Source organism: Rhinoderma darwinii, chromosome 7 (genome assembly GCF_050947455.1).
Source record: "Rhinoderma darwinii isolate aRhiDar2 chromosome 7, aRhiDar2.hap1, whole genome shotgun sequence".
NCBI lineage: Eukaryota > Metazoa > Chordata > Amphibia > Anura > Rhinodermatidae > Rhinoderma > Rhinoderma darwinii.
Genome location: NC_134693.1, coordinates 61,515,253 through 61,538,355, shown reverse-complemented (window position 1 = coordinate 61,538,355; position 23,103 = coordinate 61,515,253). Strand labels below are relative to the sequence as shown.

Sequence of the window (23,103 nt, the reverse complement as noted above, 5' to 3'; positions counted from 1 at the left end):
AAAGCAGAATCCGAGTGTTAAGAATATAAGAAATCAATTGAGCACTGGTGTGAGATCGTATAATACTTACTAAAATATGATCTTTTCAACAAAAGTGCGTGTGCGTGCGTGTGTGCGTGCGTGCAGGCTCCCTTTCCTTCTCACGCATGCTCTCTGCAGCTCTGCTCTATGTAATATGATCTCTCAATGAGACTTCATGCCTCATAGTTAATATTGTTATTCAGTGAGTGCAGAGTTTTCTGAACAATTACAGACAGATAAATAGCCAAGTATGGAGGGAAAGAGGCATTTGAAAAGTTGAAAAAAATATATTTTTCTTTTAAAGATACTGTATATTACAAAGTTTGTTATCTGTGCTTACACTATTTGATTTTAATAGCTTTTAATTTTGATAGTGGCATGGCTTCGACTGACGGTGTTGGTTGTGGGTGCGGCTTAGCATGTCAGGAGATACCTCTCCTACCCATGCGGATTTTCTATGCCACCTATGAATTAGAAGACAAGAGAACTTTATGCTGGGTCATGGTTGGTGTCTATATTCCCATATATTTTTTTTAGCTCCTGCAGTAGCAACTAACAGAACTCAAAAGCCTTAGGTCAGTGATGTCACAATCAAATGCAAGAATGATGAGATCTAGAGTTCTTGACATGGAGGTGAGGGATGTTCCTTTTCATCCCTCTTGCTTGACCCTCAAGCACCATGAGTCTAGCTGAAAGAATGATGAGATCTAGAGTGCTTGACATGGAGGTGAGGGATTTTCCTTTTCATCCCTCTTGCTTGACCTTCAAGCACCATGAGTCTAGAAGCACATCTTTGAATTGGCACTCCTCATTCTGCTTGATGACTGTTGAATAGTACAGGCAGTGTCCAGTAGCAGCTATCAGTAACATTGTATGGGAGGAAGGTGGTAGATTAAAAAAAATAAGAAAGGAAATGAACTCAAATAGTTTTAGGGGTGAATAAATGATGAAATAACCACTGGATTTCAAATCAAATATATTTAATGGGGAAATTAAAATATTTCCCCTACCCAAACAATACATCTTTATTCAGGGTTTTTTTGATGCATGGTTTTATGAATTCATCCGCAAATTCTTTAAGCTTATTTATTTTATTTTACACACACACACACACACACACACACACACACACACTTTCTTTTTATACCGGAATCACATGTTCCCAAAAACTATCCCTGAATAGGTGACAGATTTAGTACTATCCAAACTAGCCCCTGAAAAGTGGTAATGTGCAATGACTTTTGGAACAATGAGGAAAGAAGAAAGTAGGAAGTGTTCTGATAGCTGCACTTATATTGTATATCGTATACCTAAATCTTACATATATGTATTATATCAACATCTTTATTTGTAGTTTTACTTGATTTCTTGATGTACTGATTCTCTCTCATTCATTGCGACATTATAGCATAAGAAAGGTAATGCTTTGATTTTTATTAAAACTTAAAAACTCTTCATCGATCTCCGCACATCTTCCTTCCTCGGGTGGGCAGGATATCTGTAATCTTTACTGGACTCCAGCTTCTAAAGATTAAAGTACAAGGTTAGGAGCAATAGTGGTTTTACAAGAGGCAGAGAAAGAAAGAGCCCATGTGAGGAGAAATCAAGAGCCCATGAAGGTTAATTGAGGGCACGTAAAGAAAAGATCTTTATAAGACACAAAGATAAAAGGAATAAGACCTAGATGTAATTATTGGGATATTGTTTGTTTCTGACTAAAAATCTAAAGTTAGATGGAAAAATATGGTACTTGAGGTCAAGTCCTCATAACCCTGGAACCGATGTTCTTTAAAACCTACTTCTCACAAGCATCAAACATAGTATATTCTAGGTCACAAAACGGAAATAGCTATAAATAAATGTTTTATTTCTAAAATACCTACAACAGTGTATTTGCATTCATACATGGTATAGACTGATCACTTTTGAGAATTCATCCTGAAAATCTTTCCTGCCATTTTGCTTTGCACCACTAAGGGCTTAGTCAGACGAGCGTGATTGTTGTCCGTGTGCTGTGCGTTGAAACAACGTACAGCACACGGACCCATTGGTTTCAATGGGGCCGTTCACACATGAGGAGTTTTTCACGCAGCAAGTATCCGTTACGTGAAACTCACTGCATGTCCTATATTGGTGCGTTTTCATGCACCTAGTCGCCAATTGTACTCAATGGGTGCGTGAAAACCACGGACAGCACACAGACGCACATCCGTGTGCTGTCCATGTGTCACGCATCATTTGCAAGTGCGTGAAAAACAAATGCCACATGCACAGCACACTGATGCAAAAACGCAACGCACACGGACAGATTTACGGAGTTTTTTCTGCAGTATATGCAAGGATTTTTACAATCGCCCATTCTGAGGTATCGGATGCAAATCTGCCACATGTGAGCATGCCTTTTGTGTGTCTATATTGTGTGCTGTCATATTATTTAGGGTCAGAGCCCTGCATGTTATTACCCCTTTATCCAATACCCCTTCCCCATTGTGTTTTCTTGTACTATGCAGAAGATTTTCTCTCAAGATTTAGGCTACACAAATTTAGGTTCACACGCTAAACAAAAAACGGCTGTAAAATACGGAGCAGTTTTCAAGGGAAAACAGCCTTTGATTTTCAACCGTTTTTAAAGCATCAAACGTTTTTTGATGCGTTTATTCCGGACGTTTTTGGAGCTGTTTTTCTATTAAGACAATAAAAAAATGCTACAAAAACGGCTCAAGAAGTGACATGCACTACTTTTTACGGGGCGTTTTCTTATGCCCCCGTCGGGCTGAAACGCTGTTTTTGTCATTGAAATCAATTGGCAGATGTTGGGAGGCGTTCATCCCACGTATTTTTAGCCATTTTTCAGGGCGTTTACGGCCTGAAAAACGGCTGAAAATAAGCTGTGTGAACAGGCTGCCTCTTTGTTTGCTCATGCACAAGAGGGCACTTGGGTAATGATATATGGATCTGGCAGATATATAATTATAAATGCTGTTTATAGTGCACACATTAAGGGCCCATTCACACCAATGTGAATAACGTTCGTGTGCTGCGCATGGAAATCACGCGCAGCATACGGACCCATTGATTTCAATGGGGCCGTACACAAGTGTGAGTTTTCACATAGCGAGAGTCTGCTGCGTGAAACTCACTGCATGTCCTATATTGGTACGTTTGTCAATGGGTCAATGGGTGTGTGAAAACCACGCACCGCACACTGATGCACATCCGTGTGCAGTGCGTGATTTGCACATCAATTCGATTGAAAAAAATATATATATGTGATTTGCGAGTGCATGAATAACACATGCCACTCGCAAAGCACCCTGATGCATAACGCGACACACGCGGACAAGATTCACGTGCATTTTTCAATCACGTGAATCCAATACCCTCATGTGAATGTAGCCTAACAGAGATTAATAGGCAAAATGTGCTAGAATTTTCAGTGCAAATTGTTGAAGTACATGTACACTAGCCATGAAGTGGCATAAGGAACACAAAGGTGTCTAACATACTTTTAAGTTGTGCCAAATGGGCTTGTGGTGGGAAACAAGTCTCTCCTCAAAAATAGAAAGAAGGCGCTCACCTCGTGAAGTGAGGTGAATCTGGTGCTTGGAGGTCCAGGAGTGATCATTTATGACCTTCATTTTACAGGATCTCTCCAACTTCTAATTTTAGAGTAAAGTTCTAGCATAGTATAGATAGGAAATATCCCAACGAGGGCCCCACATTAGACTTGTTTGAACAAAAAAAAAAACAGTTCATAAATATTTTTTTTTATTACTCGAAGTTGTTCTTCAAAAAACTTTTAGTGATGCATTGTAGACTCTTTCACATCAAGTTTTGCAGGGTTTACTTATTTTGTAAAACAATGTGGCATACCTTTCAATACCTTTTTCTTTAATACCTGTTTAATTCTCATAAACTTTAGGAAAAAAGGTGTGGATAAAATGTTAAAGGGAGTCTGTCACCAGAATGTCCGTATTAAACTAGTAACCGGGTATTGTAGAGGACGCTAACCTGTTTCTAACGTTTATTTTCATTTTCTGCTTACTGCCTCCTTTGTCGAGAAATACGTTTTATTAAGTTTATACTAATGAGCATTCGGGTGCAATGAAAGCGTTACCGTTAACGCACGCGCATCCCTGCTCTTTCACAAACATTTTATTTTTTCCATAAAATGCAGCATAAAGACCTTTTTACTTATGGCACAAGAACGTCTGCTAATATGACACACTTTAACAGACATTTGGCCCATAAAAAAAATCAATAAATTACGTTCGGAATGTAATCTCAACCCTTGAGTTGCGCTATACATATAGTTGTGCACACTATTGATTACTATTGGCCAGATACCAATGGTTTGACAATTGCTTTATACATAATACATATTACTGAACTTGCATTAGTCAGTATTCATAATTAAAAAACTATTTTTTTACAAAGAGAAAAGTACTAGAAATTTTAAATTGGCGAGCTATAAGAGAATTGAAAACATAGACAATTTCGACTCCATTTTCTACAACCAGAAAAGTACAGGAGTTAAATACCTAATTCACCATCTTGCATGTGCTTGAGAATTTTTGATGAATGGGTAGAGATGGTTGTCCCTTACTACCACAAATATTTATTTTGTAATGACCGGAAAAAAGGTAAAGCACTAAAAGAAATGATATCCTAATGATGGGATGCTCGTTCAAACACCGTTTCATTTCTGTGCGTTATACATATAATTATTCCCTGAGCCTTCATCTAGGGGTAGATGGTGGAGAAATTGGTTAAAATGCTTTCAGATTATGATTTCAGATTTTTATGATCACTTTTGCTTTGTATATTATATTGTACACTTTTTTATTATTATTATTTTTGCTCAGTACAATTCTAGTTGGGATGAAATATAACGGTTTATACTTTTTTTTTATGGCACTGTGTGGCAGTAATGTTTACTATGAAATACTGTAACTGCAATATATCCAAGTAAGAACTGTATTTGTTATATATTAGGAGAAAAGTGCGACTCATAACATTCGACCTAGAAATAACACAGAAGCTCCAGGACCAGGGCATCAGAATCGAATAAAGTAAGTTACAAGCTAAATGTAATCTCTTTGTGGTATGGAGTATTCCTCATTTTTTTCCACCAATTTTTTAATCTTTCTTTGGATGGATTAAAAATATAGAAATCAAAGTAATATTTGAAACCCCTTCAGTACTCTGCTGTGAACACTGCTTAATATCTAGAGGCATCAAGAATTGTATCCTAGCTGACTCCTTATTCTGCAGCTACAAAGTTGTAAGCACGAAATTCTCTAGAATGTGATTTTATGTTGTAGCATTAAAAGGGGTATTCTAATTTTACACGTCGCTGTCAAAATACGGCATGTAAAAAGACGCCCGCGAAAAAGAAGTGCATGTCACTTCTTGGGACGTTTTTTAAGGCGTTTTTAATTTCGCGAGTTGCTACAAAAACGTCTGAAATATCAGGAGCTGTTTTCGCCTGAAAACCGTTCCGTATTTTCAGACGTTTTTGGTCACTGCGTGTGAACATACCCTTTATATCCGTGCAGTAGACCCCTGACTTTGCATGGTAGAATGGTATAGCCCATGGATCAGTCCTGTGTAATGCTTCCATGGCCTAACTGGCTTAACTGGCTTCAGTCATGTGACCCCCCCCCCCCCCACATGTCGTGTGACCCCTGGCATTCAGTAAGCAACAAGATAACATGGCATGCTAGTGCTGGGTAAAAACACAGGGCGCATCCATGGGGTAACAGTGTAACACTAATGGTGGAATAATGATTATTATTATGAGTTTTGCATCAACTGCTCCACTGTGAGTGTATTTACTGGTATAACATGGTTGCCTGTCTCTAGGTGATGTTAATAAAGTTGAAATGACCCTCCGGTTTTACATAGAAATGACTGGAGAATGCATAGTTTATGTAACTGGTGCCCTAATTTTCACAGTGACCAATAACGCAGTGACCAAAAACGCAGTGACCAAAAACTTCTGAAAATACGGAGCTGTTTTCAGGCGAAAACAGCTCCTGATTTTCAGACGTTTTTGTAGCAACTCGCGTTTTTCGCAGCATATTTTACGCACGTTATTGGAGCTGTTTTTCAATGAAGTCAATGAAAAACGGCTCCAAAAACGTCCCAAGAAGTGACATGCACTTCTTTTTCGCGGGCGTCTTTTTACGCACCGTATTTTGACAGCGACGCGTAAAATAACACCTCGTGGGAACAGAACACCGTAAAACCCATTGAAAGCAATGGGCAAATGTTTGTAGGTGAAATGGAGCCGTTTTTTCATGCGTAATTCGAGGTGTAAAATGCCAGAATTACATCTGAAAACACTGTGTGTGAACATACTCTTATTGTGCTGCTGATTCCAGGGTTCCCAAGATGGTTGCAGCGCTTCTCAGACTACCCGATGCAGTGCGTCCTTCGGTAGTCTGAGACATGCTTGAAAAAAGTCCAGTTGGACTGAAACGTCGCATGGGTGAATAAATAGCTCTTGCTCTTTTTGGAAGTGCTGCCTCTGTCCATTTTTTGTCTGCTTGATATCCAGGACCGCGGACCAGGTCTATTTGAGGCGTGCACCCACTTGCAGTCCAGTGCTGTGGAATCTTTTCGTTCTTCGGTAGTCTGAGACATTCCACCCTACTCTTGGATTGGCCAGAGCTGTCAACCATCTTGGATGAAAGAAGAGGGGCCCGGGATTTGGTGGCACAATAAATGAAAATGAGGGCACCAGGTTTATTACATTCCGCAATTAATGTTACATTTTTATATAAAATTGCTTTAAAAAAAAAACAAAACATGACAACACATCACATAGAGGAGACAGGGAAAACAATGAAAGAGACTGACAGACATGAAGCTGACCTGTTCACATATGGAGGATTGCTTTCAAATATCTGCAGTAAATTCGCATAAACATTTTCAAGATCATCATGTGCAGATTTTGTAGAGGTTTTCACCCATTTCATACAATGACGGAATCCATGGCATTTCCGTGGGTAATCTACAGCACAATACATGCAGATTTTTTTTTTACTGCATCCTGTGAATGAGGTTTTCTAAAACAAAATTCCCTTTCCTTGTATTGCACATGTGAACATGGCCCTAAAGCCTCATTCACTGCAGATTTCGTCCGTATTTTGCATCAGTATTTTGAAGCAAGTGGATGCAAAGAAGAGAAGAAGTATCAACCTTTCTGCTATTTTCCCCGTGTTTTCGATCCAGTACTGGTTTTGGCCTACAAATACTGATTAAGGCCCCATGCACACGACCGTAAAAAAAACTCCGTAATTGCGGACCGCAATACGGTCCGCAATTACAAACCCGCCCGGTTCTATTAGCCACGGACACCTTTCCGTATCGCTACGGAAGGGTGTCCGTGCCGTAGGACCGTGCCGTGAATTATGGAGCATGTCCTACTTTTGGATTTTTACAGGCCTTGCTCCCATACTTTGTATGGGAGCACGGCCTGAAAATGCGGGCCGCGCCCGTGCTTGCAAACGCGGGCCGTGATTATGGACACGGTCGTGTGCATGAGGCCTAAATCTGCAATGTGTGAATGAGGCCTGTTTGTCTACAGAAATTGTATGGCTTTTTTTTTTGTCTTGTAGTGTTTATAAGCTTTAGACCTAAGATGTTCTTACATGGATTTCATTTTACCGTACATAAAGAATTGATTAAAAAAAAATCTAGTGAAAACGTTTGTTTTTTTCTTTTAGCATACACATCTCTGAAAGTCAGCAAGAGTTTTTCAGAATGCTGGATGAAAAGATTGAAAAGGTAAATGTCATTAAAATGTTAATATTTGTAGGTAAATGGTGCACTGCTGCTATCTGTATTACCTTGTAACAGATGTGAGTACAATTATAACTGGAAGGCATTTGGGTGGTAAAGTTGAAGCACGTGATCATATTGTGGGGGCAGTGGTAGAATAAGGATACCTTTTTTAGGTCTTTTTTTTTTTTTTTTCCACAATTGTCATCTCAATATAAATGTAAAGATGACCCTGACACCTGAATGAGCATTTGACTTCCCGCAATATGTTTGTTGTTTTTTTTCCATTAAAGCTGAATAAGTCAACTGTCTTGCATTACAGAGGAATCCAAATCTTGAAAATTAGAAACCTACAGGATTTTTTTTTTAGCCTCTGTATTAAACAGTTTAATGACACAAGGCAACACATATCTCCCTATAACCTCACATGCCAGTATATCTTTATATAACCTGACACATCACCAAATTTTTTTTTTTAATGTAACCTGCCTTTTGCCATGCCAATGGTAAGCTCAGATACAGGGCCACAGGACCCGGAAATCTTATACTTACCCTACTTTTCGGCTCCCGGCGCAGTGCAGGTCCTGACTCCATCGCACGGTAGACGAAGCATCGTGACGTCATGACGCTAAAGACGTCTTGACCAGCGCTGCGCCCGCAGCGATTTTGATTTCTGCACAGTGATCACTGTTTAACGTTAAAATCACATATAATCAACACAAATCGTGATGAATTTTGATAAATGATAAGCTCAGCTCTGCTACGGTATATCCGCAGCAGGATATAAACCAGTGTCACATTTCATGAAAGACACGTGTGTAAATGATGAAATTTTTTTTTTTATAGCACTGCTACGTAGACACAAATGCCCAGTGTACTTGATATGTTAGGCTACATGGAGGTATATTGACTACATATGACACCATCATCCAACAGGATGATATTAGGTACTTTTGCTTAAACAGGCTACAGAATTATAGTACAATGAAAACCTATAAGCACAAAATACACGTGTGTGTGTGTGTGTGTGTGTGTGTGTGTGTGTGTGTGTGTGTGTGTGTGTGTGTGTGTATATTTGTATGTATATATATACAGTGAAGGAAATAAGTATTTGATCCCTTGCTGATTTTGTAAGATTGCCCACTGTCAAAGACATGAACAGTCTAGAATTTTTAGGCTAGGTTAATTTTACCAGTGAGAGTTAGATTATATTTTTTTAAAAAAACAGAAAATCACATGGTCAAAATTATATATATTTATTTGCATTGTGCACAGAGAAATAAGTATTTGATTCCTTTGGCAAACTAGACTTAATACTTTGTGGCAAAACCCTTGTTGGCAAGCACAGCAGTCAGACGTTTTTTGTAGTTGATGATGAGGTTTGCACACGTTAGACGGAATTTTGGCCCACTCCTCTTTGCAGATCATCTGTAAATCATTACGATTTTGAGGCTGCCGGTTGGCAACTCGGATCTTCAGCTCCCTACCTAAGTTTTCGATGGGATTAAAGTCTGGAGACTGGCTAGGCCACTCCATGAATGTGCTTCTTTTTGAGCCACTCCTTTGTTGCCTTGGCTGTATGTTTCGGGTCATTGTCGTGCTGGAAGACCCAGCCATGAGCCATTTTTAATGTCCTGGTGGAGGGAAGGAGGTTGTCACTCAGGATTTGACGGTACATGGCTCCATCCATTCTCCCATTGCAGCGGTGAAGTAGTCCTGTGCCCTTAGCAGAGAAACACCCCCAAAACATAATGTTTCCACCTCCATGCTTGACAGTGGGGACAGTGTTCTTTGGGTCATAGGCAGCATTTCTCTTCCTCCAAACACGGCGAGTTGAGTTAATGCCAAAGAGCTCAATTTTAGTCTCATCTGACCACAGCACCTTCTCCCAATCACTCTCAGAATCATCCAGATGTTCATTTGCAAACTTCAGACGGGCCTGTACATGTGCCTTCTTGAGCAGGGGGACCTTGAGGGCACTGCAGGATTTTAATCCATTACGGCGTAATGTATTACCAGTGGTTTTCTTGGTGACTGTGGTCCCAGCTGCCTTGAGATCATTAACAAGTTCCCCCCGTGTAGTTTTCGGCTCAGCTCTCACCTTCTTCAGGATCAAGGATACCCCACGAGGTGAGATTTTGCATGGAGCCCCAGATCGATGTCGATTGACAGTCATTTTGTATGTCTTCCATTTTCTTACTATTGCACCAACAGTTGTCTCCTTCTCACCCAGCGTCTTACTTATGGTTTTGTAGCCCATTCCAGCCTTGTGCAGGTCTATGATCTTGTCCCTGACATCCTTAGAAACCTCTTTGGTCTTGCCCATGTTGTAGAGGTTAGAGTCAGACTGATTCATTGAGTCTGTGTACAGGAGTCTTTTATACAGGTGACCATTTAAGACAGCTGTCTTTAATGCAGGCACCAAGTTGATTTGGAGCGTGTAACTGGTCTGGAGGAGGCTGAACTCTTAATGGTTGGTAGGGGATCAAATACTTATTTCTCTGTGCACAATGCCAATAAATATATATAATTTTGACTATGTAATTTTCATTTTTTTTTTTTATATAATCTATCTCTCACTGGTAAAATTAACCTAGCCTAAAAATTCTAGACTGTTCATGTCTTTGACAGTGGGCAAACTTACAAAATCAGCAAGGGATCAAATACTTATTTCCTTCACTGTGTGTGTGTATATATATATATATATATATATATATATATATATATACATACATATACAGTACTGGTCAAAAGGTTGGACAAACCTTTTCATTCCATGGTTTTTATTTTCTACATTGTAGAATCATATTAAAGACAGAACTCTGAAAGAACTCGTATATGGAATTAAAGGGGTTATCCGGAGACCTAACACTCCTGACCATTTATCTTACCAAATGAATGTGTCACTTACCAATATACTTTCATTTTCAATTCTGTGCAGAATCCCCGAGTGAACACACAGTCTGAGATGCAGGAAGCCTTGTAGTTTTTTCCTACTTGATGACGTGCCAACACAGTCCCTTGATGGCTGCCTCCCCTGCCATTCGTGTCGGCGCATTATCAATCAGGTGACTGCAAGGGGCTGTGTGATTGGAAGAGGAAGAACTATAGGGAAGCGTTACTTACAGAGGCGAGGATTATTCTGCAGAGAAGATAGAAGAGGATGCCGGGATATGTAGTTTATCAGCGCCCACCTCAGAACGGAAATAAATGAGCATTTGTGCCGCGCTATATCAGGGGGTCAGTGAGTAACACTAAAAAAAAAAAATTTTTTCAGGAACATATGTATAATCCATGAGATAACATATTTAAATGTTTTCTTTTGGGCCATCGGACAACCCCCATAAGTAGTATCAAAAAAATGTTTTCGATTCTTCAAAGTAGCCCCCTTTTTGCTTTGATAACAGCTTTGCACACTCTTGGCATTCTCTCAATCAGCTCCATGAAGTATTCACCTGGAATGGTTTGCCTACAGTCTTGAAGGAGTTCCCAGAGGTGCTGAGCACTTGTTGGCTGCTTTTCCTTTACTCTGCGGTCCAACGCATCCCAAACCAACTCAATTGGGTTTCCATCATTCTCCTTCTTGGTCAGACAGCCCTTACATAGCCCGGAGGTTTGTTTGGGGTCATTGTACTGTTGAAAAACAAAGGATGGTCCCAATAAGCGCAAACCAGATGGGATGGCATGTCGTTGTAGAATGCTGTGGTAGCCATGCTGGTTAAGTGTTCCTTGAATTTTGAATAAATCACCAACAGTGTCACCAGCAAAGCACCCCCACACCATCTCCTCCATGCTTCATGGAGGCAAACACACTTGTAGAAACCATCCGCTCACCTTTTCTGCATCTCACAAAGACATGACGGTTGGAACCAAAAATCGAAAATTTTGACTCATCAAAAGAAAAGTACATTTCCACTAGTCTAATGTCCATTTCTTGTGTTTCCTGATCCAAGCAATTTTCTTCTTCTTCCTCGGTAGTGGCTTCTATGCAGCAATTCGACCATAATTCTTGCAGTCTTTTCTGAACATTTGATATTGAGATGTGTCTGGTTCTTGATTTTGGTGAAGCATTTATGTGTGCTCTAACCTTAGATGTGGTTAATTTGCGATTTCTGAAGGCTGGTAACTCTAATGAACTTATCCTCTGCAGCAGAGGTAACTCTTGGTCTTCTTTTCCTTGTGCGGGCCTCATGAGAGCAAGTTTTATCATAGCGTTTGATGGTTTTTAACTCTGCTCTTGAGGGACCTTCTTGAAATTTTCCAAACTGACTGACCTTCATGTTTTAAAGTAATGATGGACTGTCATTTCTCTTTACTCAGTTGAGTGGTTCTTGCCATAATGTGGATTAGAACAGTAGTTGAATAGTGCTAAACACTGTATGGAAGTGTGTACCAATCCTACCTCTGCAGAACACAACTGATGGGCTCAAACACATTATGAAGGCAAGAAATTCAACAAGTTAACTCTTGACAAGGTATACCTGTTAATTGAAAACCATTCCAGGTGACTACCTCACGAACCTGATTGAGAGAACGCCAAGAGTGTGCAAAGCTGTCATCAAAGCAAAAGGGGGCAACTTTGAATAATCTAAAATAAAAAACAAATTCTGGTTTGTGTACCACTTAATCCCATATGTGTTCTTTCAAAGTTTTCACGTCTTTAGAATTAATCCACAATGTAGAAAATAAACAAAAAAAAGAATAACCACAGAATGAAAAGGTGTCCAAGCTTTTGACTAGTACGGTGTGTGTATATATATATATATATATATATATATATATATATATATATATATATGGAAAGTGACCGTGTATGCAAGCACTGGGGGATACCCTGGACCTAGAAAATTTGGAGGATGATAGAAGATCATAGGTAGCCTAATTTCTGGTGACTAGATGCTGTGTGTATCTTGTGGTAATGTGTATGTGAAACCGTTTTCTTAATATTTGTTTTCAAGGGTCGTGATTATTGCTCAGAAGAAGAGGACATTACATGAGTTTCATCTCCTGTAGAAAGTGTGTAAATATCTTTTATGATGTACTATCCACTGGATATTTTCTACCAAACAACCGGAGATCTGAATTCATATGGCAGCAAAATGCAGTTTCAAAGTAAACTATTGACCGAAAGTTCCTTTGATGAAGACTACAATACCGTATTCTAGCAAATGCGTATAATTCTTTCAAACATGGCTGCTTGACATCTAAAACAAAAAGCTGGCATACTGTAGCAGGAGATTTTTATGCTTCCAGATTGCTATTTAGATCCTTTTAGCCCAGCAAACCGCAAGAGGGCACTGCACTGCTTGAGAGATTACAGGTGGCAGAACTGATGTTATTCTTCACTTGGTAACAGTTTGGGGAATACTGGACTATTCTGTCTTCCTCCATAACACATTGATGATATTCAGTCTGCAGTTCATTGCACATATTAGTGTCCATGTCCATTTGAATATTTTTCCCATTTTTATATATATATTTTTATTTTACTAAAATAAACATTTGTGTTTTATGTTTGTTGTGCATTTTCATTTTTGTTGTGTACTGAAAGAATTGTCCTTGAATGTTGCCTACTTATAAGTAATTGCCAATCAGCTGCAGTTTTGTGGTTATTAAAAGGCTACATCCTGACTGAACTGGGATCCCTGTACACACTTTTCAGCATACTCAACTGTTAGAGTGCTGTCCCACGGTGCAGAATTTCCATCCCATGCATTTTTAAGCCAGAACCGGATCCAGGAGAGCAGACCTATAAGGCCTTCCTTTATATAATTCTGTTTAAATTCCGTTCCTGATTTTTGGCTTAAAAAAATCCATGCAAAATTTGCACTGTGGAGACAAAATCTGCAACACGTACATGGTTTAAATTTCCATGCAGAATTTTTCAGCTGTGGAAATTTTTTTCACAGTGTTTTCTGTATGTGTTGCAAAATTTCATCATAGACTTCAATGCTATGTTAAATTCTGCATTGAAATCCGCATTACAAATATGCAGGAAATTTGCCACAAAATTGATGAAAGTAATTCCGCTGTGGAAAATTACTGTTGCGTATTTTGTGCAGTATTTTTACGCCATGTGGGACTGCACCCTTATAGTCCTGGACTGGACTAGAGGCTTGATGTCCTAAAGCTAGACTTCCTCACTTGAAGGTAAATAGTCAACACTTCCAATGTTACCTTAACTTTTAGTATTTAAGATGCCAAATTACCATACAGTGTTACATGTGGTCATTTCAAGAGTTTTTATATTGAACTCCTCCCCTGACCTCCTAGAAAATGGGGAATTTGCATTGAAGATATAGCTGTAGGACTCAATTGCCAACAATTTGCAGCCTCTAGAACGCTAATGCCTAGGAGAACAGCCTCAAGCTATCTTGTTATAGAACCACCAGTAACTCCTATTTCACATCTGGAACTACTACATCTGCAAATAGTCATATCCTATTTACTGCATATTCCATTATACCCACTCTCGCATTATAAAAACATGTGAAATGTAGACTACTTCCTTCTTTTTACCATGCTACAAGTCTCAAGCAGCCCCTAGTTCAGCATGCCTTCCCTTTTATCCACCGAAAATTGGATCTGTCCTGATAAAATAGATTACTTTAGTAAAAGAACATCACATTCTCATCGTCTCCTACCACGTTTGCTATAACGTATGTATAAAGGGATTCATGTTCTACTTTCTATACATTCCAAAAATCTGTCCTTAAAACTGGCACTCGTAATCCAAGATGACGTATATATTAAGCAAACACGGTAAAGACATGAGAAAGAACAAAGCCCTAGGGAGCACTCACATGGCCATATTTACTGTGTATGTTAGGTCCATAGATTCCCCGTTCTTGGGGGTTTTCCTGTTCTGATGGGATCCACTCCAGTTTTAGCAGAAAACATATGAACCCAACAAGTCACATAAATCCAACGCTGCGAATGTGCTCATATTCTAGTAGCTTGGGTTAGACCGTTCAATCTCCATGTTTCCAGTAACCACCAGTCATCATGTAAGAGGCCGGTAGATCTACTCTACTTGGTAGTATTTAAACTTTTAATGATGCTGTGAAAAGTTAGTCCTACAGTCCTGTTGTTCAATGTACATACAGTCACTATTGTATGACAAGTTTGTCTTTTAGCATAATGTGGTGTACTAGAGTTTCTTATAAAACATTGCAACTTAAAAATGGACCCTGCCCTTTCTAAGAGATAAGAATACATTGACTTTAATCCCTTGTAGAATCACTTAGACCATTGCCAATGGCTCATAAGACTTCAAGATTTGGCCCTGATCTCACCAGTGAGCCAATATTTATGGAATGCCAGGCACAGATACAGTATTTGTGATCAACGGGACATTTCATTTTTAAAAGGCTAAAAATTTGGAACAAAATGGTGTTAATAATGATGAAAATCCCAGTAACTCCACATTAAAAGTAGAACATTTTCCAGCTTGTGTATGGTGCATGTGGTAAAACAAAGGAGGGTGTCCATGAAATGGGAATTGCAATGACGGGGACCTTGAAATATGCAAATGATATAGATTTATTATGTATAATAGATTGAAGAATGTAACGGAGAGGTTTTGTGAAAACAAAACATATGTTATATAGATTCTTAAGTTTGCTATAAAAATGCTATTTTTGTCATATGTTTATATTTTTTCCAATTACACTTACAAATCTATGAGTATGTAAGATTAAAAATGGCCAGACTTATGAGGGTAAATATATTTTTATAGAAATACCATAGGTTTACAATAAATGAAAACTATGGCCTTTCATCAAGATATTCTGCAATCTCCAATATGCTTGAAATCTACTGAGCGAATGTATGTCCCCAAGGCCGGGTTGCCACATGTGGGATACACTGCGTAAAAACTGCGCAGCGTATCAAACCTGGAACCCGCAGCACCTTCTGTCCGAAAAATCACACCACATTGTGGGGCGGTTTTTCGGACGGAATTTCCACTGCGTAAAAAAGCGCTCATACTTACCCCCTCCCTCCTTTGACATCCGTTCCGGCCTCCTACGATGACGACGCAGGCCATGTGATGCTGCAGCCTGGTATGATTTATTTATTTTTCCGGTGTTGTGATTTTTGTGGCGTACTCGCTGCAGTTACGCTGCAAAATTCTCAACACCGGGTTTTCTGTTGAGGGTTTTGCATCCCCATTGAATTCAATGGGAAAAACCTGCAAACAGAAAATTAACAAAAACGCAGCATAAATTGACATGCTGCTGAATTAAATTCTGCACCGCAGTTTAATTTATTAATGTTGACGCTGCTTTTTTCTGCAGCGTGGGCATGAGATTTACTAAATCTGACCCACTCTGCGGAAATTCTGCATTTACAGTAGCAGCAAACAATTCCGTTGCGGAAATTCCGCAACATTTATGCTACATGGGAACCGGGCCTAAGGGTGCAGTCACATGTGGTGTATTTGCGCAGCGTAAAAATATGCTGCAGAAAACTTTAAAATATAATCCTAAAGTAAAAAATTTTGAGCTGCAGAATATATTTTTCTCATAGGATTACCTTGTAAATCTTATGCAGTGTATTTTTACACTGCGGAAATATGAGGCAAAAAAGAAATGTGTGACTGCACTCTAATAGTCTCAGTGGTAGTCACCAACCAGCCCGCAGCATGCATTATGTCCAGTAAGCCAAAAGAGTGACCTTAACTTTTGTGAAGCCTCTTGACAAAGCTGTAAATCGCTCCTACATGAAATGTGCAGTAGAATTGCTAAGAATAAACAGCTACATTTGACTCTATTAGAGGGGACTGGTGCAGTTGTTATGGCCCCCCTCAATAATTCCAACCACACGTTATAGACACCCCCTAAAGACAGCCTATAGTCTGCTCGTGGATTCTCAGCGCAATTGTGGGGCTTTTAGGCTGGATTCACACACCGTGTTTTGCTACATTTTTCGTAGCATTTTCATTGGCCTTTTTTAGGTCAAAAACTCTTCAGCCAGATGTTCATTTAAAGTCTATAGCGCAATATTGAAAAGTCTACGTGCATACCATTTTTGTTTGGGGCATTTTCAAGTTCAATGGCTTTTTTTTTTTTCAAAATGCAGCATGCTCTTGGTATGGCATCTTTTCATTAGGCTCCTCTATAGGACTTCAAAAAACGCCATAAAAAAATGCATGCACAAAAGGACACTGAATAAAAGCGCCAAAACAACATAAAACAACACTGCCTTTTTACACGCAGACAAAATATATCTGTGTGAAGGCCGCCTTAAAATTCCCTTGGCTGCAGTTTTACATTTTCAGATCATTTTCATTTCCGTGCATAATGTAAGTAATTTATCAGCTTATTGGGGACTTGCTATTTGATCATTCTGCTAATATATTCAGTAAGGAAAGTCAAATTTGAGGCTCCACTTTCATTGTAAAGACATTAAAAATGTAGGTTTTCTATATTCTAATTTATATATGCAAGTTTGCATCCTTTAAATTGAACAATTAGACTATATTCTTTAAAAAACTGAGATATACTGTAGCTATCGTGAAAGAAGGAAAGATCATTAAAGGCGTTGTCCTATAATTATTACATTTCTCTTATAGATAACAAATTTCAATTGGAGTAATTTATAAAATAATGCTCCGGCATGTAGATATTGCTGTTTTATACTTATTCCGCCCCCTTGTGTTCTTTTGATTCCCTCTCAGAAGGTCCTGCTAAGGCTTCGTTCACATCTGAGTCGGGACTCCGTTCTTGGGTTCCGTCAGACCTTTCAGTCAGGGAACCCATGAACGGAATCCAAACTGAAACCATAGGTTTCCATTTGCATCACCATTGATTTCAAAGGTGATGGATCTGATGCAAATGGCTTCAGTTTGTCACCACTGTGTAATGGTTCTGTTGTTTTGATGACATGAATAGCGCAGTTGCCTACGGTTTTGATTCAGTCAAAACAACTGAACCCTTACACAACGGTGACAAACGAAAACCATTTGCATCGGATCTGTCAGCATTGAAATCAATGGTGATGCAAACGGAAACCTATGGTTTCCGTTTGGATTCCGTTCATGGGTTCTGCACGGAAAGCTCAGACGGAACCCATGAACGGAAAGCAGATGTGAACAAAGCCTAATATGTTTCATTCTAATGAGAGAAGAAGTCAATTCTTACTGGCTGGTCTGCACAATAGCAGGACTCACTCCACTACCCATCTACAAGAAGATGTTACTCTCAAACTGTTGCAAAACTACAACATCCAACGATCGCTTCTTCGAATCCCCTGGGAGGACTAGTAAAAACAGTTACAGCTATTGTTATGTACAAAAAAAAAAATATTTGAAAAGTTTTCCTATTTTCCCCCTAAAGCAATGTAAAGAAAATAAACATAAATGGTAACGCCGTGTCCATAAAAGTCCGAACTATTACAATATAACATTATTTAACCAACACAGTGAACGCAATAGAAAAAAATAAATAATTAAACCACCAGAATTGCTGTTTTTTGTTCTCATCACCTCCCACAAAAAATGGAATAGAAAGTGATCAAAAAGTTGCATGTACCACAAAATAGTACCAATAAAACTACAGCTCGCCCCGCATAAAAACAACCCTAACACTGATCAATCAACGGAAAAATAAAAAAAAGTTATGGTCTCAGAACATGGCAACACAAAACAGATTTTATTTTAATAATTAGGGTATGTTCACACGGCTTATTTTCAGGCATTTTTCGGGCCATGAACGGCAGAAAAATCAGATGTAGAACGCCTCCAAACATCTGCCTATTGATTTCAATGGGAAATATAGCGTTTTGTTCTGACGGGGCCTTTTTTGGAGCCATTTTTCATTGACTCTAGAAAAACAGCTCCAAAAACGGCCGTAAAAAGCACTGCGAAAATAGCGAGTGGCTTCAAAAACGTCTGAAAATCAAGAGCCGTTTTCCCTTGTTTTTGATTTTGTGTGTGCACATACCCTTAGATTTTTCCTTCTCTAGGTAGTAAAACATAAAAAACAAAAAACAAACTGCATACATTTTGTATCAATGTAATAATAGTGACCCACAGAATAAAGTTAACATTTCCCAGTACATTATATGGTACAACAAATGGTGCCACAAAAAAATAATATACAACTCGTCGTGAATGGGCAATTTGGACACTTTTTTAGAAAATATGTTTGCAAATTATAAAAATATTCTAACAATTTCGCAGAATAGCAGAGGTCTTTGCACACACCAAATTAAAACCGTCTGAAAATACAGAGCTGTTTTCAAGGGAAACCAGCTCCTGATTTTCAGACGTTTTTTAATCAAAGTCACGTTTTTGGAGCGGTTTTTCTATAGAGTCTATGAAAAACGGCTCCAAAAACGGCTGAAGAAGTGACCTGCACTTCTTTTTCACGGCCGTTTTTTTATGCGGCTGTTTTTAAAAACAGCCATGTAAAAAAACGCCCCGTCGGAACAAAACACAGTTTTTCCTATTGAAATCAATGGGCAGATGTTTGGAGGCGTTCTGCTTCTGATTTTTAAGCCGTTTTTTCGGAACGTTTACGGGCCGAAAAACAGCTGAACACACTACGTGTGAACATACCCTCACTGAACGTCCACTTCTTCATGTGATTTTGTGCTGCTTTGGTTCTTAGAAGAATATATTAATTGAAAAAGGATAAATAATTAAGAAATAAACAATTCATTATGCTAGACTATTAAAGACAAGCAAAGAGAAGTCGGAGCATTTATAAAAAGTAGACAAAGGCTACTTTGTTTTTAAACCACTGATACATATAGATCTAGGGTTAAAATGTTATATATAACCTTTACAAAGTATGACAATTTCACAGGTGGAAAAAAAAACAAAAAACTACTAATCATAGCAACGTCCTATAGTTCAATAATATATAATCCAAATCCAAAACAGAAAAATATAGTAATAAATCCTTTATTAGAAGAGTCATAATACATAAAATAGCCAAATATTTAAAACGCTTAAGAAAACCACTCCTAAAAAGTTGTAGTAAGCCAATCTCTGAATCACATAAAATAAAAAAAATCTTTAAAAAAAGGAACAATTTTTTGATGTCCAAAAACATGCTGCATTGTCCCAAAAAGACGTGTGCTTAAAAATACAATACATACACTGATCGGTCACACACAACAGCAATACCCACAGAATATTTGACCAAATAATACTCAAAAAATAACCAAAATTGTTAGTGAAATATATAGTGATCCTGACTGGATCTACTGGCACAATGTAGGGAATTACACTTGCTACTCCCGAGCCCCCATTTACACAAAAACTTCTGGGGTCCAACACTTAGTTGCACCTATTAGAAATAGTGGTCTTAGTGACAATCGCTAGTAAAGGCAAGAAATCAGCCCCAACAGGACAAGCTACGTATTTTAAGCATGAGTGCAAAAATACAGATACAAGATGTTTTTGCAACCCAAAAACTAACTTTTAAATTCTTCAGAATTCTAAGTGCGTCAATATTTTGCCGGAGTGCTCCTAGAGTTTCACTGGGCTCGACACAGGGCATGGTCCAAATTTCCGACCAGATTTTCTGTGGAGAAATTCCGCAGAGGTTTATTGGGACTCTATAAGAAATGATAAGGTCTACACACGTAGCATTTTAGTTTGGGGGTCAGTGGCATTTTTTACAGGAACTTTTCTCTGTGGGCTTTTCAATATATCTCCAAACACCAGCAAAAACGTTTGTTCAAAAAAGACACTTATTAAAAAAATTATATAAAACACTTTAGACTGCAGCCATTTTTTACATTCATTTTAAAACAAACAAAAAAGAAAACGTGTGAAAACGGATGTTCAGCAGCAGGTCAATGAGATTTGTTCAAATCTCATCCACGTGGCTGGGACGGTAGTCCGCAACAATTCCATCCCGTGTGAATCCAGCCTAAACCTTCATGCTTTTAAATGGCAATTATACAGAACAAATGGTAATATCTATTCCCAGAAAAATCATCCACTGTGTATTAGGGCATCTTGTGGATTTTCATTTTCACGTCATACCCTAAAATCTATGAATTTTTTTTCTGCAACATGAGGTTGAGTAAAAATCCATTCTCTTGCATTTACCATAATTGTGGCCCAGGTTCTCCCTGCAGAATCGCAAAACCTGTTGCCTGTGAATGCAGCTTTATGGCATAGTTAAATGCTGACTAAATACTATTTGTATTTTATGTTTCCTATTCTTCAATGAATGAGAAGACTTAACTGGCGGCAAAATGAATAAAATGTATCTAAAGAAAAATGGTGAGCTTCCAAATTCAAAACAGCAAATTATTGTACTTCTCTCAGCATAACTGTATTTGCTTTATTTACTTTGTAAATTGTATGTGTGAATTTTCCCTTATGTATGTCAAATAAATGGGGATTTTCTGTCCTCCAAATTGCAGTGCAGTGCTCTTCTGATAAACCCCTCTTCATAGGGTTTTATCAGAAGAGAGAGCAAGGCTTGAACTGTGATTCAAGTGGACATCAGGACTGGTTAAGAAAAGGGTTGTATGAATTGGAAAGGGCTATTCCACCACCCCTCCAGAAACAGCGCCACTCTGGTTTATGGACCGTGTTTGGTACTGCAGCTCAGCCCTATTCGAGTGACAGTCCATGTACAAGACTGACACTTTCTGTAAGGTGGGAGAGACCTTATACTCTTAACAATAAATTTTTCATACTTTGATTTAAAAAAAATCGGCAAAACTTTTTTCTAACACTTGATAATGTCAAATTAAACAGATTGGTTGAACAAGAAACATTGGCAAACTGTTCTACAAATCATCTTGAAATTATGACGTCTCAGTCTTAATATGGCATTAATTCACGTTAGTATATTTTAATGAGGACATTTTTATAGTATTTAGAAAATACTGCACCAGTCCCATCTTATTTCAGGATGATCGTGTACAGGTTGTGATAACTTACCATCTGAACATTGAGAAGAAAGCAGACTACAGTGAACTAAGGATTACGGATTGCTTAGGCTGGACGTGTGTGTGGATGTGTCGAGGTTGTATAAAAGGGACTTCTGTATATACAATATACTGTCCATAAGGGGCGGCCTATTGTTTATTAGTCTACCATTTGCACCAAGTAAACCCTAAGTCCACGAGCATCAGTCTATGATCGATCAATCTAACATTAATCCTGTTACTCTACAGACATGTGATCGAGTAGCGTGGTCAGAACTAGTCTGTACATAGATGAAACATAAAATATATATACACAGTATACATAATGTAAATTGTTCAGTCTCTGCAGATTCCTTGTAATCCTAAAGATCATTGGTCAATACTTCGTGCCCTCTTCACGACACTGTGAAAGGAAAAATATACTCTGATCATAAACCTTTACTTTGTATAATCTGTTCAGTTCACAATGAAATCTATTCTTGTAAGATTTTGTATTCTGATCTTCTTCCATATGTAGATTGTACAAAATGTATTGTAAAACTGCACTGTGATACTTGATTTAATAGATTTTTACCAACACGGGCAAATGAGATTACAGTATATAAATGTAATTGTATGACAAATGTTATCGCTTATGAAAAATCTCATTAAGAAACTTAAGTGTTTTGCTTTTATAAAGCGAATGTAATTGGTCCTCCATATTGTTTTAAAGGGGTTCATTTAAAATAAAAATTTCTTCAAGCCTATATTCTATCCTTTCCTTGTGAATTTATTTCTCAAATATGATGCATCCCAAATGACATTACACACTGTTCTGTTTTCGTTTAGTCTGCGCTTTTAAAACGGTGATGTGCCCCTTGACTGGCATGAGACGTACTCTCTATTAGGCCTTATTCACACGAACGTGTTATACGTCCGTGCTACGCGCGTGATTTGCACGGACCTATGTTAATGAATGGGCCCGTTCAGACTCAGTGAATTTCACGCAGAGTATGTGCACTGCGTAAAACTCACATGTCCTATATTTGTCCTATATTTGGCACTTACGGGTGCCGCGCGTGATTCGCGCAACAGTAGTAAAAAGAATGAATGAAAACAGAAAAGCACCTCATGCTTTTCGATTTACAAACATAAAAACAGAGTCATAATGATGTCAGATGCGCGAAAATCACGCAGTCACGCACCATATGCTGATGCCACACAGACCTTTTGCGCTTGTAAAACGCAGCGGTTTTTGCACGCGCAAAATGCACACGTTTGTGTGAATAAGGCCTTATAGTGTCTGGCTACTGCAATGGTCAATTTTTGCGATTCATTCTGAACCTCCTCTTACAACTTATATTGCTTAACCATAGTTTGCTGTAGCCAGAGAAGGAAGTGATCATAACACTGTAC

The 23,103-nt window shown here is 38.5% G+C and overlaps 1 protein-coding gene across 2 annotated transcripts in view; it reads left to right on the top strand.

Moving 5' to 3' along the window:
• The window catches only part of C7H1orf21 (chromosome 7 C1orf21 homolog), a 124,885-nt gene that overhangs the window by 85,099 nt on the left and 16,683 nt on the right, over window positions 1-23,103 (top strand). The window contains exons 4-6 of one of the 2 annotated variants that reach the window (XM_075833449.1): window positions 5,017-5,093; window positions 7,755-7,815; window positions 12,768-13,321. In XM_075833449.1, coding sequence (XP_075689564.1) covers window positions 5,017-5,093; window positions 7,755-7,815; window positions 12,768-12,806 — 177 coding nt within the window. In that variant the 3' untranslated portion in view covers window positions 12,807-13,321. Of the gene's footprint in view, window positions 1-5,016; window positions 5,094-7,754; window positions 7,816-12,767; window positions 13,322-23,103 lie in introns of those variants that run through there. The other variant, XM_075833448.1, reaches the window with a different exon arrangement.